Source organism: Hippoglossus hippoglossus, chromosome 1, assembly GCF_009819705.1.
Source record: "Hippoglossus hippoglossus isolate fHipHip1 chromosome 1, fHipHip1.pri, whole genome shotgun sequence".
NCBI lineage: Eukaryota > Metazoa > Chordata > Actinopteri > Pleuronectiformes > Pleuronectidae > Hippoglossus > Hippoglossus hippoglossus.
In genome coordinates, this window is record NC_047151.1 from 25,062,994 (window position 1) to 25,082,482 (window position 19,489).

General features: G+C 41.8%; 1 protein-coding gene, 1 long non-coding RNA gene and 1 pseudogene across 2 annotated transcripts; 1 reads left to right on the top strand and 2 right to left on the bottom strand.

Annotated features, from left to right (window-relative positions):
* Positions 1 to 676: 676 nt before the first annotated feature.
* Positions 677 to 7,647, bottom strand: LOC117767428 (tripartite motif-containing protein 16-like). The gene is given in 3 exon segments (XM_034595059.1): positions 677 to 863; positions 6,320 to 7,218; positions 7,221 to 7,647. Coding segments are annotated over 3 exon segments (1,359 nt in total). The 3' UTR covers positions 677 to 830.
* LOC117767473 lies at positions 2,273 to 9,699 on the top strand. Its single transcript, XR_004614891.1, has 3 exons — positions 2,273 to 2,283; positions 2,700 to 2,705; positions 9,573 to 9,699. It is a non-coding gene; the product is annotated as an uncharacterized LOC117767473 (long non-coding RNA).
* Positions 9,700 to 12,345: 2,646 nt separating this feature from the next.
* On the bottom strand, positions 12,346 to 17,205 carry LOC117764225 (annotated as a pseudogene).
* Positions 17,206 to 19,489: the final 2,284 nt, after the last annotated feature.

Consider the following 19,489-nt stretch of genomic DNA (forward strand, 5'->3'; position numbering starts at 1 on the left):
CTCAATCAATCAATCAAATTTTATTTGTATAGCCCATATTCACAAATACAATCTGTCTCATAGGGCTTTAACAAGGTGTGACATCCTCTGTTCTTAACCCTCAACAAGAGAAAGGAAAAACTACTAAAAAGACATTTTAACAGGTTAAAAAGAACATAGAAACCTCAGAGAGCCACATGTGAGGGATCCCTCTCCCAGGACGGACTGAAGTGCAATAGATGCCTCGTGTAAAGGAGAACATCAGTAAGATAAGATTGATTAGAATAAACATTTTCTAGCATAATGGAAGGTCAATGAGTTGATGGATTATTGTCAGTAATGGTCGAGTATCTGAGGAGAAATATTATACATCAAGCAGTCTTGTTGTAATGATAGTCCACGGTCAGCTGTCACCTACATCGTGGTCCACCACACTATCAGATGCCAACACGATACAGGATCCGCCATTTTTATCAGGATCAGCCAGCTAGACACAGGATCCACCAGGTTTAAATCACTGCTTTTAATGACTCGAGTCTATTTCAGTTTACAGAACTCAGCTGTGGATCCAGAATGAACCCAAACTCCAGCATAGAGAGGCTGAGTGAATGTGGTCTGGACTCTGTGGAGGAGAGTCATGGTGTCAGAGACGCTGTAGAAGGACAGAACACCTGCACTGTGATCCAGGTACACTCCTACTCTGGAGGACAAGGACCTGACACTGGAGTCCTGATGCTGTTGTAATAAAAGATATAACTGTTTCTATAAATGTAACGACCAAGATTTATCATTGAATCCAAATACACATTCTTGTGACTCTCCTGCTCTGCTGATATTCTTGTATGTGACTGCTACACTAACTCTCCTCTCACCTCCACCTCCACCTCCCAGTAACAACGTCCAGTCAGACTCTCTCTACTCAGGACCTGAGCCAAACAGTGAATCTGTCTGGGTGATCAGAATAAGACTGTTCTTTACTCATTAATGTTACTTTTCTGTTTCCCTCAGATAATAACAGATCTTTGTTTACTGTGTTTGGATCCAGTGTGATTTCCTGTGAATATTTTAAGAAGTCAGCTCTGGTCTTGGGCTCTGGTTGAGGCAGTAAAACATCCACTTGAGACACAATCTGTAAAATCTCTGTCTCTGTCTCACTCAGAATGTCCTGTAGTCGACCTCTGACCTGTGACACAGCTGCTGTCACGTCCTCAAAGTACCTCAGAGGACGGATCCTGATGCTGGATGAGTGTGTAGATTCACTGTGTGACAGTGAGGGGTAGTTGTGTAGAAACTGGTTGTGATCCTCTGTGTCTGAGAGCTGCTTCAGTTCATGGTCTTTCCTCTTCAGCTCAGTGATCTCCTGCTCCAGTCTCTCCTGAAGCTCTCTGACTCGACTCACTTCAGTTTGCTGCTTGGATCTGATCTGCTTCACATCAGAGCTTCTTTTCTTCAGCAGACAGATCAGCTCAGTGAAGATCTTCTCACTGTCCTTCACTGCTTTATCAGCAGAGCCATTGACGGCCTCCTCCTCCTGTTGAAGCAGCTTCACATCTTTCTCTCTGTCCTGGACCCTGCTGGATTGTTTGTCTCCTCAGCCCGAGCTCTCTCTGCCTCTCAGTCCTTTCTGCTGCAGCTGACACTGTGTCGTGGTCTTTATGTTCATCCACAGAGCAGAGATAACAGATACACTGCTGATCAGTGCGGCAGAACATCTTCATCACCTCATCGTGACAAGAGCAGATGTTCTCCTGGAGCTTCTCCGAGGGCTCCACCAGCTTGTGCTTCTTAAATGGAGGTGACTGAAAATGAGGCTGGAGGTGTTTTTCACAATAAGAGGCTAAACAAACCAAACAGGACTTGAGAGCTTTCAGTTTTCTCCCAGTGCAGAAATCACAGGCCACATCTTCAGGTCCAGCATAGCAGTGATCAGCAGGAGCAGCTTGGAGTCCAGTCTTCTTCAGCTCCTCCAGTGAATCAGCTAACATGGTGTTTTTCACCAGGACAGGCCTCGGTGTGAAGGTCTGTCTACACTGAGGGCAGCTGTAGCTTCCTCTCTCATCCTCTTTGTCCCAGTGGGTGTTAATACAGCTCAGACAGTAGCTGTGTCCACAGCCAGTAGTCACCGGATCCTTCAGTGGATCCAGACAGATCGAACAGCAGAATCTCTCTCTCTCCAGTTGATTTTCTTGCTGCGCCATTTCAGCTGGTGCCAGTGACTGTAGAATAGATTCACTTCCTCTGAGCAGAAACAGATCTCTGCTCCTCCCTCTCTCTTTCTCTTCCTGCAGTGACTCATCTCCAACAGTCCACACCTTGTTGTTCACTGGTCCTTACACCTACACACCTGTGAAGGGAGGAGACAAAGAAATATTCTGACTGGGAGGAGCTGGTTGTGTTGTTGGTTTTTTGCTCATTGTGGGAACTGTTGGGTTTTTATTATTTACTCTGTATCACAATTTTGACCGAGTCATAATGTTTAGTTAATAAAATTTAGTTTCTCTTTATTTTACATGGTAAGTCATGTTTTGACTTAGTATTTCATCACCATGATCATTTCTACTTCGTTCACCACACAGACATTATCTTTATATCTTTTCTAACATTCATTTACCTCAATAAAACAAATGACACTGTTTGTTTCTATCATCATAAAGTGCCGCCTCCGTATGAATGAGTCCAAACATCAAAAATCAAAGTTCAAGTGGGATCATATTTTTTAGTGCAGGGTTGTAACCTTACATTACACTTGGTGTTTTCTGTCTCTGAGCACTCACTGTATATCTCCTCCTATTCCTCACTTGACTCTGTCATGAAAACCTAAACATCCATCATGGAACCAAGACCCTGGAGCTGCAGCTTAACGAATATATATAACAGCAGTGAGCCGGGGGGAAACGATGGGGCGGCTGCTGTCTCCACAACAGAAGGACCAGGCAGCTGAAAGTTACAGCCACACCACATTAACACCACCACCCCCCCACAGAGAACCAGGAGAATCTACATGTGAAGAAATGACTGATGTGGTTTATATCTTGTGTTAAAGTCTAATGTTGCAGGTTCAGGTACATTCATGTACATTCTATACCTTTTCCAGTAAGTGCTTTATAGATAAGGATTAGCTGACTGGTGTTTTCTTACACTAGGTGTGTTCAGGTTAATGAGGAAGAAGATCTCTGCAGCCTTTAGTGTCCGACCTCACTTTTCCATTAGTGATCAACTATGAACCTGAGAGGTGTGAATGCACAAAGACCAACTGTTCCCTGACCGGTCACTTTCTGAAGAACTGCTTCGTTTTCATACAAAATTTAACTCAGCTTTTTTTTAATTAAAACAGAGTAAATGGTTTTTGAGTCAGATTTTAAAATCTATGAGAAAAGTAAAACATAACTTTTACCTTCATGCAGAAAAGAGAGAACACTTCCAGACCTTAAACTTAAGATACAGCGACCTCTAGTGGCAGCTCAGTGTTGTTTTGGTAGTGGTGAGAACTTAATGTGTTTATGAGATGTGATTTGTTCTGAATGTGACTGGATCACACACATCCGAGATATAAAACTATATATTCTTGCCATGTGTTTAAAATCACAGCAGCATCATAAAGTACCTTGGTTACCAGCTCCACATGAACATGAAGATCAGAATGCATCACACAGACGTGTTTAAAACCCAAACTGAAGAAATCTAAAGCCCTAATCAAACCTGGATTTATTTCAAATTTTAAATCTTTCAATATATTTCCACCAATGATGGGTGAAATATTTGTTCTTTCCCATTCAAAACGCAAATATGCTTTCACTGAAGCTAATGACTGTGAACGGTTGATAGAAAACTGTCTTTTAAAGGACTGGGGAATTAATTCCATAATAATAAACCATTCTGATCATAAAGCTGCATAATTACAACATTTTCCATTTGTTAACATGAGCAAATGTTAAATCTTAAATTAGTCCAAACCTCCACCCATGTTAAAGAAGAGGAAATAAAATTCCTGGACCTGCTCTAAATCTATGGTTCTTCACTTGGTCCTCATACCTCATCCCTTCACAAACACTTCATGGAAATCGGTGAAGCAGTTTAATAGTAATCCTGTAATGTAATAAAGAAAAACACGCAGACAGGAGCAGGTAGTGATGACTTTGAATGTTTATTTAAAGTTATTCCCACTGCACAATCTCTCCCTGTTGTCCACTAAGGGGTGCTGGAGACAGTAGCTGTTCCTGGTGGTGTGAATCTGTCGCCCTCTACAGGACACAGAAAGTAACAGCTGCTGCAGTGTTTCTGATGCTGTTTGATTTGAAAGGTTTGACACGAAATAAAATATGGGACAGATGTTAAACACTGCCCTCTAGTGGATTCTGAATTCTCAAATTCACAAATACAGCTTATCAAATGTGATGAGAGCTGCAGAACAAACTGTCGTGGCAATTTCTGCAATCCCACCTTAACAACGAGGAACGAGACACAATTCTCTTACAGTATTGTCACACTTTAATGCTCAGAGCATGGTGCATACGACAAAGGTTAGTTTGTAATATGCACACCGATGGGAAACAGTTCTTTGTCTTTATACATTTGGCTCATCCCTCCCACTCTGGTTGGGTTTGTTACAAAGTCAAAGGTCAGGATCTTCTGATGACATCAAGGCAACAATGCCTTAGTTAAAGCAATCAGGCCAAGATTCATTCAGTTGTACAGGATACAGCATGATCAAGGTTACATTGTATGAGATTCAATCATGATCAATCAAAGGGGAAATTAACATGATCATATTGTGGTCAAAATGTTACATTTCCCTTACAAAACCCTCAGAGGGACTCGATCAGACACTCTCCAGTGGAACTGCTAGTTCAGATCATGAAAATCAAAAAGAACAGAAACCTACGCAGCAGCAGATAAATATGCCCGTTCACTAAATATGTAAATACAATGAGGACGAGTGGATTCAAACTTTACAGAGATGAGCCGTGATAAAAACAAACCAGGTTCCACATTTACAATGTGACCAAACATCCCATAACACTGATGGACTGTAAATCAAACCAAAGTGAAGTCGATCTGTTGGACATGTTGACGCTCTGAGTTCATTTCATCAGTAAAGTCTGTTCAGTGACTCTTGTTCAGTGAGTTCATGGACACACAGTCAGTTTGTTTCACCTCCATCTCACATGTGGAAAAGAAAAGAACCAATAATCAGCTCATTGATGATGATCAGGATCAATACAGGTTATAAAACATCAGGGAAACTTATTTCTACATTGATTTAGAAAACAACAGCAACATTATTTCTTTCAAACACATTCATGTCAGTGTCATTGTAGAATTCTGTCTTTACAAAGTGAGAACTGAATATCTGTGGTGCAGGAAGGTCAGTGTTTGATTGACAGCTGATCTCTGTGCGGAGCAGAAACGTCACGACGACGAACTTTGAGCAACAAACATGGAGACAAAAGAAGTAAATGATAAAAACACAGAATCTAAATCAATCAATCAATCAAATTTTATTTGTATAGCCCATATTCACAATACAATTTGTCTCATAGGGCTTTAACAAGGTGTGACATCCTCTGTTCTTAACCCTCAACAAGAGAAAGGAAAAACGACTAAAAAGACATTTTAACAGTTTAAAAGAACATAGAAACCTCAGAGAGCCACATGTGAGGGATCCCTCTCCCAGGACGGACAGAAGTGCAATAGATGCCTCGTGTAAAGGAGAACATCAGCAAGATAAGATTGATTAGAATAAACATTTTGTAGCATAATGGAAGGTCAATGAAATGATGGATTATTGTCAATAATGGTCGAGTATCTGAGGAGAAATATTATATATCAAGCAGTCTTGTTGTAATGATAGTCCACGGTCAGCTGTCACCTACATCGTGGTCCACCACCACTATCAGATGCCAACACGATACAGGATCCGCCATTATTATCAGGATCAGCCAGCTAGACACAGGATCCTCCAGGTTTAAATCACTGCTTTTAATGACTCAAGTCTATTTGAGTTTACAGAACTCAGCTGTGGCTCCAGGATAATAATCAAACCAAACTCCAGCATAGAGAGGCTGAGTGAATGTGGTCTGGACTCTGTGGAGGAGAGTCATGGTGTCAGAGACTCTGTAGAAGGACAGAACACCTGCACTGTGATCCAGGTACACTCCTACTCTGGAGGACCGAGGACCTGACACTGGAGTCCTGATCCTGTTGTAAAAAAAGTTATAACTCTTTCTATAACAATGTAACGACCAAGATTTATCATTGTATCCAAATCTACATCCTGAGTCTCCTGCTCTGCTGATATCTTGTATGTGACTGCTACACTAACTACTGCTTTCACCTTCACCTCCACCTCCCAGTAACAACGTCCAGTCAGACTCTCTCTACTCAGGACCTGACCCCAAACATTGAATCTGTCTGGGTGATCAGAATAAGACTGTTCTTCTCTCATTACTGTTACTTTTCTGTTTCCCTGAGATGATAACAGATGTTTGTGTGCTGTGTTTGGATCCAGTGTGATTTCCTGTGAATATTTTAAGAAGTCAGCTCTGGTCTTGGGCTCTGGTTGTGGCAGTAAAACATCCACTTGAGACACAATCTGTAAAATCTCTGTCTCTGTCTCACTCAGAATGTCCTGTAGTCGACCTCTGACCTGTGACACAGCTGCTGTCACGTCCTCAAAGTACCTCAGAGGACGGATCCTGATGCTGGATGAGTGTGTAGATTCACTGAGTGGTGACAGTGAGGGGTAGTTGTGTAGAAACTGGGTGTGATCCTCTGTGTCTGAGAGCTGCTTCAGTTCATGGTCTTTCCTCTTCAGCTCAGTGATCTCCTGCTCCAGTCTCTCCTGAAGCTCTCTGACTCGACTCACTTCAGTTTGCTGCTTGGATCTGATCTGCTGCTTCACATCAGAGCTTCTTTTCTCCAGCAGACGGATCAGCTCAGTGAAGATCTTCTCACTGTCCTTCACTGCTTTATCAGCAGAGCCATTGACGGCCTCCTCCTCCTGTTGAAGCAGCTTCACATCTTTCTCTCTGTCCTGGACTCTCTGCTGGATTGTTTGTCTCCTCAGCCCGAGCTCTCTCTGCCTCTCAGTCCTTTCTGCTGCAGCTGTAACTGTGTCGTGGTCTTTATGTTCATCCACAGAGCAGAGATAACAGATACACTGCTGATCAGTGCGGCAGAACATCTTCATCACCTCATCGTGACGTGAGCAGATGTTCTCCTGGAGCTCTCCGAGGGCTCCACCAGCTTGTGCTTCTTAAATGGAGGTGACTGAAGATGAGGCTGGAGGTGTTTTTCACAATAAGAGGCTAAACAAACAAAACAGGACTTGAGAGCTTTCAGTTTTCTCCCAGTGCAGAAATCACAGGCCACATCTTCAGGTCCAGCATAGCAGTGATCAGCAGGAGCAGCTTGGAGTCCAGTCTTCTTCAGCTCCTCCACTAAATCAGCTAACATGGTGTTTTTCACCAGGACAGGCCTCGGTGTGAAGGTCTGTCTACACTGAGGGCAGCTGTAGCTTCCTCTCTCATCCCCATTGTCCCAGTGGGTGTTAATACAGCTCAGACAGTAGCTGTGTCCACAGCCAGTAGTCACCGGATCCTTCAGTGGATCCAGACAGATCGAACAGCAGAATCTTTCTCTGTCCAGTTGATTTTCTTGCTGCGCCATTTCAGCTGGTGTCAGTGACTGTAGAATAGTTTCACTTCCTCTGAACAGAAACAGATCTCTGCTCCTCCCTCTCTCCTTCACTCCCTGCAGTGACTCATCTCCAACAGTTCAGGGCTTGTTGTTCACTGGTCCTTACACTGACACATCTGTGAAGGGAGGAGACTCAGACATATCCTGACTGGGAGGAGCTGGTTATGAGTTTGTATCTGTGTTATCACATTTCAAAGTGAATAGTTGCACTGGGAACTGTCACATTCAGCTCACAACAGCACAGGTTGTAATATTCACATTCTTCAAAGTTTCCAGAAAAGTTAACGAATCTTTTCAGTGGAATAAAAAACAACTTACAAAGGGCTTCACAAATGAAAAACACAAGTAAAAATACATTAAAACACACGTATGAAAGAGTCAAAGTATAAAAACACTACAGGTGACAGAAATGTAATCATGAACACACTTTAAAAACTAGTGTTGTGCAATAGTAGGTAGACTTGATGTTGGCTAATTGTTAATAATCATAAAATATGATTATTAAAATAATAAAATTATTAATTAAAAACAATAAAGTTATCAATTAAGAATAATGAAATAATTAATGAGAAACAATACAATTATCAATTAAGAATAATACAATTTGTAATTATAATTTATCAAAGACGGGGCACCACCCTGGTATCAGGGACCAACAATCAATCTGTAAAGATCAGTCTCATAAAATCTCAATATTTACTATTAATGATTATAAAATTAACAGTGAAGGTTAAAGTTCAAGCACTGGCTATCATGTTCCAGCTGTATTCAAATACATATGCACAAATAATCACACAATACCGGTACTTTAAATACAATAGAATTTATTAAAGATAATAATATCAATGTTAATTAATGACTATTATCCTAACAAGAATCCACTATATTGAGGATAACAACACTAGCACTTAACACGATCACGGGGGGGGGGAGTCAAGATGGCGTACGAAGTCACGGGGGATGACGTCGTATTACTGAAAACAAGACGGCGGTCTAACCACGTGATGTCGTGTTACTGGACTCAAAATGGCGGTCTAAACTCGTGGTTTGACCAACAGGAAATGGAGAACAAAGGGATGCTTTGGTCTATCTCGTGGTTCAAAGCACCGAAGTGTCGAGATGCGATCGCACTATCTAAGTCCTTAGAACGTATATAACACGTGAATTATGTGGATGCAGGTCGGAACGTGTGTGCAGGCGGGTTTAGGAGAAAGAGAGAGAGAGAAAAGAAAACATGCAAAGAACGATCAGAGGAGATCTCAAACACCGCCAGAGACAGTTTTGCGGGGACTTTACCATTCGGTACCCAAGCGGACGAACTGGGATCCGTCCAGCTGTGTACCGATCTCCGCAAAATAGGTCTGACGATCACACAGTTCGGCAGCGTGGCCGGAAATGCAGACGGGTCACGACGCGCTGGCACAAAACAAAGGGACTCGGCGGTCCTACACAAATATACACTCAAATAATAACACGCTAATGTTTAAAACTAGTCTCTGCCCAGACATAAGCCTCTTACTTGTTGCTGGTCAACGGTTCGTTGATGCGCGAGCGGCGCGTTCCGGGAAGACAAGTGAATGGTGTTCGTGGCCTCTAGAACAGCTGATTCGGGCCATGGGGTCTGTTGGCTCTCAGCCAATGGAAGGCCCGAGTTTAAACTCGGGCGGCGGTCAAAAAAACATGGAGGCCCCAAAAGCATTCTGGGGGTTTTGGCCTCATGTTAGAGACGAACTCGATCCCAACTCGATCCCAACACTAGAATTAGATCAAATCGTGGTACGATAACAGCACGTTTAAAGTTTGGATTCAAAGGAAGTTTCTGACTCAGCCTGCTATATTTCCTCAAGTTGTTTCAGAGTCTCAGACACTTATTTCTAAAACTCGGTCCCCCTCAGTGTTAAGCTGAGCTGTTACAACAGCACATGCAGCCAGAGATGATACAGACTTACAGCAAAGTTAATGGAGTTCTAAAGAAGAAAAATGACAAAGAGCAAAGGAACCATGTCAACAACTGTTCAGCTTTTCTAAGAAAATGATAAACTGCTCAAACTGTTTCTATATAATACGAGTGACACCAAAGTTCTTTCTGTTCAGAAACAGTTGGATGAAGTTTGTCTGTGACGGAGCAAAGAATCGATCCCAGTCGTCAGGAACCTAATCCTGAATGTTTTTACCGTTTACTGTTTTAACTCTGCAGAAATTAAAAAACCTCTTCAAGCAGCAAAGTCTGTTTTGTGGGTTAAACCTCGGACAAATTTGGGGTCAAGAAGTTTTGATCAAGTCTGGATTCAAACTGTACGACCCAGGACCGTCTGTCCGTGAGGTGACGACGTGAAACACTGAAGCAACATGACAAACTCGAAGTTTCATCCTCATGAAAATCAACAGCACAATAAACGGAACGACCTCAAGTCCACAACATCACAATATCTCCAATATGTGGCATGTGTGTCAGGACTCAACTCAACGTCTTCACTCTGAAACTTCACCAAACCATTGTTTCTCCACTTCTTAAAATCTGTGTGACAAACTCTTTTCATCCACTGAGATCACAAACAACATCTGGGTTTTGAAAATCAGCGAGTGGAAGAAAACTTTGCTCATTTCTCTGCGATGAAGCTGATTTAGTGCAGAAAGCTGCAAAGACAGCTGCAAGAGACAGAGAACAGAGCTTCAGGAGGAAAACTGCCTCAGTTATTCTCTCATAGGAGTTTCACTTTGTCTCCATCAGCTTTGAATGAGATCCTGGAATGAAGACAATAGAACAGACTGGATTTATTCTTTATTTCAACTTTCAGCTTCTTCACACATTAGATTTTTATTGCTTTATACATATATAGAGATTTAAATGTATAATCACATGTATAAGAAACACGCGATGAGAGCTGCAGAACAAACCCTCAGAGGGACTCGATCAGGACACTCTCCAATGGAACTGCTAGTTCAGATCATGGAAATCAAAAAGAACAGAAACCTACGCAGCAGCAGATAAATATGCCCGTTCACTAAATATGTAAATACAATGAGGACGAGTGGATTCAAACTTTACAAAGATGAGCCGTGATAAAAACAAACCAGGTTCCACATTTACAATGTGACCTAACATCCCATAACACTGATGGACTGTAAATCAAACCAAAGTGAATTCGATCTGTTGGACATGTTGACGCTCTGAGTTCATTTCATCAGTAAAGTCTGTTCAATGACTCTTGTTCAGTGAGTTCATGGACACACAATCAGTTTGTTTCACCTCCATCTCACATGTGGAAAAGAAAAGAACCAATAATCAGCTCATTGATGATGATCAGGATCAATACAGGTTATAAAACATCAGGGAACCTTATTTCTACATTGATTTAGAAAACAACAGCAACATTTTCTTTCACACACATTCATGTCAGTGTAATTGTAGAATTCTGTCTTTACAAAGTGAGAACTGAATATTGTCAGGGTGCGCAAAATGGCAAACGTGAACCCAAAAGCACGACACTAGAGCAGTCTTAGGAATAGCAAGAGTTCTTGTTTAATGGATGATCAGGGGTCAAAAGCCAGGCAGACAGTCAGAGAAAGCAAACAAATCCGATAGGGAGCAGGCAAAACGGGAATCCAGGGTCCAGAAGGCAGGTCAGAGTGGAGATCAGGCAGAACAATGAATCAAGGGATAAACCTGGAAAGCCAAGAAAAACACACTAGACGATCTGGCAGAGAACAGAGGAAATGAGCCGGTATATATACTGGGTGACTAATGACTGATGGAAAGCAGGTGAGTCTGGGGGTGGGGCAGGTAGAGTGGCTGAATTCTGAAATGACATGAGAATTAGTACATGCAAAAAAAAGATAAGACAATGAAAATGTTAAGAGCTGACTGAAGTTGTGAGTGTGGTTCATGGCTGTCAAATCTTTCATCACATAATCTGATGTGCACATGTTTTACCACCAAAAAAGGACAAGGAAAACTATTTTTCTTTTATTGATTTAAATGAAGTGTCTGGGTTGAGCTCATTAGTCTTTAACCTTCTTTGGATCCCAGTGTGAACGCTGTAAGAAATAAGGTCTAACACCTCATTGTTTCTTCACTTACAAGCTGCTGCCATGTTTGGATTCACCGAGCAACTCCCGCCTGCACAGTTTTGTGACCAATGTTCCTCTAGAGTAACGTCAAGGTCACATGAATCCCACCTGTATCAGTTTTTCTGAACGTAGCCTGAGTTTGCAGGATTACTCAAAAACATGGGAACATCTTCCTCCTTCTTCTTCTTCTCTCTCCTCCTTCTCCTTCTTCTCTCTCCTCCTTCTCCTTCTTCTCTCTCTTCTTCAGTTCGTTCCTCTTCTCCTTCTCCTTCTTCTCTCTCTCCAGTTGCTCTTTCTTTTCCTGCTTCTTCTTCTCCTTCTTCTCCTTCTTAACCTTCTTTTTGTACTCATTGGTCTTCAAGGCGAATTCCTGAAAAGACAGAGACAACATAAGTTTCAGCATTTTCTTCTTCAAAGTCTCAACACGAAACAAATCAATCCATATAATTCAAATCTAAAATGATCTGATGTAACGTACCTGAAGCTCAATGTTCTGCTGAATCAGGAGTTTTACTTCTTCCTCCAGATCTTCCAATTTCCCCTTCCACTCGTTTTCCACTATCACGTTGTCCAGGACCTGGAGCTGAAGATCAACGCTCAGGGAGAAGTTTTCTTCCTCCTTTCTTTCATTGTCATCTTTAGATCTTCGAGCTTCTTCTCCAACTCTTCCTCTCTGGCTCTTGCTGTGTCCACAGACTTCTCAATTTTAACCAAGTCCTCTCTGGCCTGATACAGCTGAAAGGCAGTAGAGGCTATCTGCTTCCTCGGAGTTGCGTTCTCAGCAGTTAGCTGCTTCTTCAGAGCATTGCTTACTGCAGCTAGACCAGTGTTTCCTGCAGCCAGGTTTTCCAGAGTAGCTTTCTCTGCCACATGCTCCTTTATAACTGTGTTTGCAGCATCCAGCTTCTTCTTCAGTACAATGTTTTCTTCAACCAGAGCAACGTTATATACAGCCTGCCTCTTCAGAGCGGTGTTTTCTGCAGCCAGAGCTGCATTCTTAGCATCCAGCTGCCTCTTCAGAAAGGTGTTTTCTGCAGCTAGAGCAGCGTTCTCTGCCACCTGCTCCATCAGAGCTTTGTTCTTAGCAGCCAGCTTCCTCAGTGACTGAAAGACACAAATAAACCTATAACAGGTAAAAGGACAGTCCCATCCTAAATTCAGATATATTCAAAGAGACGGAGATTATTGATCAATTTTAGTCATTTACACACGTCTGCTTTTAAAGTCTGTAAAACTACAGTAAAGTAAGATGAAGAAATAAAAGACAATTGTGTTTTGAAGATAAAACTAAAAACAGTTTAACCTGAAATCTCTCCTGCTTAAAACCAAACTTACTTCCTCTCTTGAGCAGTTGATGCTCTTGATGTTGGATGAACGCAGGTGATCCAGTGCAACAAAGTGGTTGTAAAGTATATTTGCTAGATCGTCTACTGACGGTTGCTTATAACGGTTTAAGGACGTGGTGAGAGAGAAGATTCTCGTGCAGCCGTCTCCTTGAAATGTTTCTCCTTAAATGTGAGTTAATTGGCTTTGAGATCAAAGCCAATTTGTGTCTGGCTTTGATCTGACCTGGACGGAAACATCAAAGCACACTGTTGCTGCTCTGACAGCTGCTTAGTGGGAGATTCTGCCTGCTCATGCTCAGTAACACACACGCCAACAATCTCTGACACACCACACACACATACACACACACACACACACACAAACAAACCCACAGGAATGCACGTACACACTAAGATATACACATCAACATGTGTACTGTACATGAGCGAATATGTGTACACGTCTGAGTCAAGTTATAGGTTAAACCTGCAATAAGTGATTTCCTGGCCACATGGGGGCAGTAGAAACATTTCCTAAATATTTTTTATCTATGTAGACTGTAGAGGGAAGTGAAGGGTGAGGATTATTAAAGTGAGAGGTCTCACCTTCTATACACACAGGATGATTGTACGTGGCAAGAATAATAAAAAAATCTGTTTTACATAACGTAAAAAATGTTTTTTGTTTAGTGTTGCTCTGCTGCGTCTGTTTTGTCAACTAACAAATGCTAATTGCGAGTTTGCATTGTTGTGTTGTTTCGGATTTTTTCATTAGTAACAACAGTCAATCTTAAAAGTCGTATAACGTGCCGACTTGACTGTAGGACGTCGAGTCGAGCTAACAGATCAAATATAATGTCCACAGTTACGTAAAGAACGTTATACTCTTGTCAGACTGTGTTGGTATTCTTGTTCTTTTTACAGACAAAATATTTTCTTACGTGAACCACATTCAGCAGTTTGTCCAGAAGGGGGAGCTGTGAGACAGTAGCTGTTCCTGGTGGTGTGAAACTGTCGCCCTCTACAGGAAACAGAAAGTAACAGCTGCTGCAGTGTTTCTGCTGCTGTTTGATTTTAAAGGTTTTACATGAAATAAATATGCGACAGATGTTAAACACTGCCCTCTAGTGGATTCTGAATTCTCAAATTCACAAATACAGCTTATCAAATGTGATGAGAGCTGCAGAACAAACCCTCAGAGGGACTCGATCAGACACTCTCCAGTGGAACTGCTAGTTCAGATCATGAAAATCAAAAAGAACAGAAACCTACGCAGCAGCAGATAAATATGCCCGTTCACTAAATATGTAAATACAATGAGGACGAGTGGATTCAAACTTTACAAAGATGAGCCGTGATAAAAACAAACCAGGTTCCACATTTACAATGTGACCTAACATCCCATAACACTGATGGACTGTAAATCAAACCAAAGTGAAGTCGATCTGTTGGACATGTTGACGCTCTGAGTTCATTTCATCAGTAAAGTCTGTTCAATGACTCTTGTTCAGTGAGTTCATGGACACACAATCAGTTTGTTTCACCTCCATCTCACATGTGGAAAAGAAAAGAACCAATAATCAGCTCATTGATGATGATCAGGATCAATACAGGTTATAAAACATCAGGGAACCTTATTTCTACATTGATTTAGAAAACAACAGCAACATTATTTCTTTCACACACATTCATGTCAGTGTAATTGTAGAATTCTGTCTTTACAAAGTGAGAACTGAATATCTGTGGTGCAGGAAGGTCAGTGTTTGATTGACAGCTGATCTCTGTGCGGAGCAGAAACGTCACGACGACGAACTTTGAGCAACAAACATGGAGACAAAAGAAGTAAATGATAAAAACACAGAATCTAAATCAATCAATCAATCAAATTTTATTTGTATAGCCCATATTCACAAATACAATTTGTCTCATAGGGCTTTAACAAGGTGTGACATCCTCTGTTCTTAACCCTCAACAAGAGAAAGGAAAAACTACTAAAAAGACATTTTAACAGGTTAAAAAGAACATAGAAACCTCAGAGAGCCACATGTGAGGGATCCCTCTCCCAGGACGGACTGAAGTGCAATAGATGCCTCGTGTAAAGGAGAACATCAGCAAGATAAGATTGATTAGAATAAACACTTTCTAGCATAATGGAAGGTCAATGAGTTGATGGATTATTGTCAGTAATGGTCGAGTATCTGAGGAGAAATATTATACATCAAGCAGTCTTGTTGTAATCATAGTCCACGGTCAGCTGCCACCTCAATCGTGTCCACCACCACTATCAGATGCCAACACGATACAGGATCCGTCATTATTATCAGGATCAGCCAGCTAGACACAGGATCCTCCAGGTTTAAATCACTGCTTTTAATGACTCAGTCTATTTGAGTTTACAGAACTCAGCTGTGTCTCCAGATAATAACAAACCAAACTCCAGCATAGAGAGGCTGAGTGAATGTGGTCTGGACTCTGTGGAGGAGAGTCATGGTGTCAGAGACGCTGTAGAAGGACAGAACACCTGCACTGTGATCCAGGTACACTCCTACTCTGGAGGACAGAGGACCTGACACTGGAGTCCTGATCTGTTGTAATAAAAGATATAACTGTTTCCATACACTGTAACACCAAGATTTATCATTGAATCCAAATCTACATTCACTGAGTTCCTGCTCTGCTGATATTCTTGTATGTGACTGCTACACTAACTCCTCTCACCTCCACCTCCACCTCCCAGTAACAACGTCCAGTCAGACTCTCTCTACTCAGGACCTGAACAACAGTGAATCTGTCTGGGTGATGAATAAGACTGTTCTTCTCTCATAATGTTACTTTTCTGTTTCCCTCAGATAATAACAGATTTTGTTGCTGTGTTTGGATCCAGTGTGATTTCCTGTGAATATTTTAAGAAGTCAGCTCTGGTCTTGGGCTCTGGTTGTGGCAGTAAAATCCACTTGAGACACAATCTGTAAAATCTTGTCTCTGTCTCACTCAGAATGTCCTGTAGTCGACCTCTGACCTGTGACACAGCTGCTGTCACGTCCTCAAAGTCCTCAGAGGACGGATCCTGATGCTGGATGAGTGTGTAGATTCACTGAGTGGTGACAGTGAGGGGTAGTTGTGTAGAAACTGGTTGTGATCCTCTGTGTCTGAGAGCTGCTTCAGTTCATGGTCTTTCCTCTTCAGCTCAGTGATCTCCTGCTCCAGTCTCTCCTGAAGCTCTCTGACTCGACTCACTTCAGTTTGCTGCTTGGATCTGATCTGCTTCACATCAGAGCTTCTTTTCTTCAGCAGACGGATCAGCTCAGTGAAGATCTTCTCACTGTCCTCCACTGCTTTATCAGCAGAGCCATTGACGGCCTCCTCCTCCTGTTGAAGCAGCTTCACATCTTTCTCTCTGTCCTGGACTCCTGCTGGATTGTTTGTCTCCTCAGCCCGAGCTCTCTCTGCCTCTCAGTCCTTTCTGCTGCAGCTGACACTGTGTCGTGGTCTTTATGTTCATCCACAGAGCAGAGATAACAGATACACTGCTGATCAGTGCGGCAGAACATCTTCATCACCTCATCATGACGAGAGCAGATGTTCTCCTGGAGCTTCTCCGAGGGCTCCACCAGCTTGTGCTTCTTAAATGGAGGTGACTGAAATGAGGCTGGAGGTGTTTTTCACAATAAGAGGCTAAACAAACCAAACAGGACTTGAGAGCTTTCAGTTTTCTCCCAGTGCAGAAATCACAGGCCACATCTTCAGGTCCAGCATAGCAGTGATCAGCAGGAGCAGCTTGGAGTCCAGTCTTCTTCAGCTCCTCCAGTAAATCAGCTAACATGGTGTTTTTCACCAGGACAGGCCTCGGTGTGAAGGTCTGTCTACACTGAGGGCAGCTGTAGCTTCCTCTCTCATCCTCTTTGTCCCAGTGGGTGTTAATACAGCTCAGACAGTAGCTGTGTCCACAGCCAGTAGTCACCGGATCCTTCAGTGGATCCAGACAGATCGAACAGCAGAATCTTTCTCTCTCCAGTTGATTTTCTTGCTGCGCCATTTCAGCTGGTGCCAGTGACTGTAGAATAGATTCACTTCCTCTGAGCAGAAACAGATCTCTGATCCTCCCTCTCTCCTTCTCTTCCTGCAGTGACTCATCTCCCAGTCCACACCTTGTTGTTCACTGGTCCTTACACCTACACACTGTGAAGGGAGGAGACAAAGAAATATCCTGACTGGGAGGAGCTGGTTGTGTTTGGTTTTTTGCTCATTGTGGGAACTGTTGGGTTTGATTATTTACTCTGTATCACAATTTTGACCGAGTCATAATGTTTAGTTAATAAAATTTAGTTTCTCTTTATTTTACATGGTAAGTCATGTTTTGACTTAGTATTTCATCACCATGATCATTTCTACTTCGTTCACCACACAGACATTATCTTTATATCTTTTCTAACATTCATTTACCTCAATAAAACAAATGACACTGTTTGTTTCTATCATCATAAAGTGCCGCCTCCGTATGAATGAGTCCAAACATCAAAAATCAAAGTTCAAGTGGGATCATATTTTTTAGTGCAGGGTTGTAACCTTACATTACACTTGGTGTTTTTCTGTCTCTGAGCACTCACTGTATATCTCCTCCTATTCCTCACTTGACTCTGTCATGAAAACCTAAACATCCATCATGGAACCAAGACCCTGGAGCTGCAGCTTAACGACTATTTATAACAGCAGTGAGCCGGGGGGAAACGATGGGGCGGCTGCTGTCTCCACAACAGAAGGACCAGGCAGCTGAAAGTTACAGCCACACCACATTAACACCACCACCCCCCCACAGAGAACCAGGAGAATCTACATGTGAAGAAATGACTGATGTGGTTTATATCTTGTGTTAAAGTCTAATGTTGCAGGTTCAGGTACATTCATGTACATTCTATACCTTTTCCAGTAAGTGCTTTATAGATAAGGATTAGCTGACTGGTGTTTTCTTACACTAGGTGTGTTCAGGTTAATGAGGAAGAAGATCTCTGCAGCCTTTAGTGTCCGACCTCACTTTTCCATTAGTGATCAACTATGAACCTGAGAGGTGTGAATGCACAAAGACCAACTGTTCCCTGACCGGTCACTTTCTGAAGAACTGCTTCGTTTTCATACAAAATTTAACTCAGCTTTTTTTTATTAAAACAGAGTAAATGGTTTTTGAGTTAGATTTTAAAATCTATGAGAAAAGTAAAACATAACTTTTACCTTCATGCAGAAAAGAGAGAACACTTCCAGACCTTAAACTTAAGATACAGCGACCTCTAGTGGCAGCTCAGTGTTGTGTTGGTAGTGGTGAGAACTTAATGTGTTTATGAGATGTGATTTGTTCTGAATGTGACTGGATCACACACATCCGAGATATAAAACTATATATTCTTGCCATGTGTTTAAAATCACAGCAGCATCATAAAGTACCTTGGTTACCAGCTCCACATGAACATGAAGATCAGAATGCATCACACTGACGTGTTTAAAACCCAAACTGAAGAAACCTAAAGCTCCTAATCAAACCTGGATTTATTTCAAATTTTAAATCTTTCAATATATTTCCACCAATGATGGGTGAAATATTTGTTCTTTCCCATTCAAAACGCAAATATGCTTTCACTGATTCTAATGACTGTGAACGGTTGATAGAAAACTGTCTTTTAAAGGACTGGGGAATTAATTCCATAATAATAAACCATTCTGATCATAAAGCTGCATAATTACAACATTTCCATTTGTTAACATGAGCAAATGTTAAATCTTAAATTAGTCCAAACCTCCACCCATGTTAAAGAAGAGGAAATAAAATTCCTGGACCTGCTCTAAATCTATGGGTTCTTCACTTGGTCCTCATACCTCATCCCTTCACAAACATTTCATGGAAATCGGTGAAGCAGTTTAATAGTAATCCTGTAATGTATAAAGAATCAAACACGCAGACAGGAGCAGGTAGTAATGACTTTGAATGTTTATTTAAAGTTATTCCCACTGCACAACTCTCCCTGTTGTCCACTAAGGGGCTGTGAGACAGTAGCTGTTCCTGGTGGTGTGAATCTGTCGCCCTCTACAGGAAACAGAAAGTAACAGCTGCTGCAGTGTTTCTGCTGCTGTTTGATTTTAAAGGTTTTACATGAAATAAAATAAGGGACAGATGTTAAACACTGCCCTCTAGTGGATTCTGAATTCTCAAATTCACAAATACAGCTTATCAAATGTGATGAGAGCTGCAGAACAAACCCTCAGAGGGACTCGATCAGGACACTCTCCAGTGGAACTGCTAGTTCAGATCATGAAATCAAAAAGAACAGAAACCTACGCAGCAGCAGATAAATATGCCCGTTCACTAAATATGTAAATACAATGAGGACGAGTGGATTCAAACTTTACAGAGATGAGCCGTGATAAAA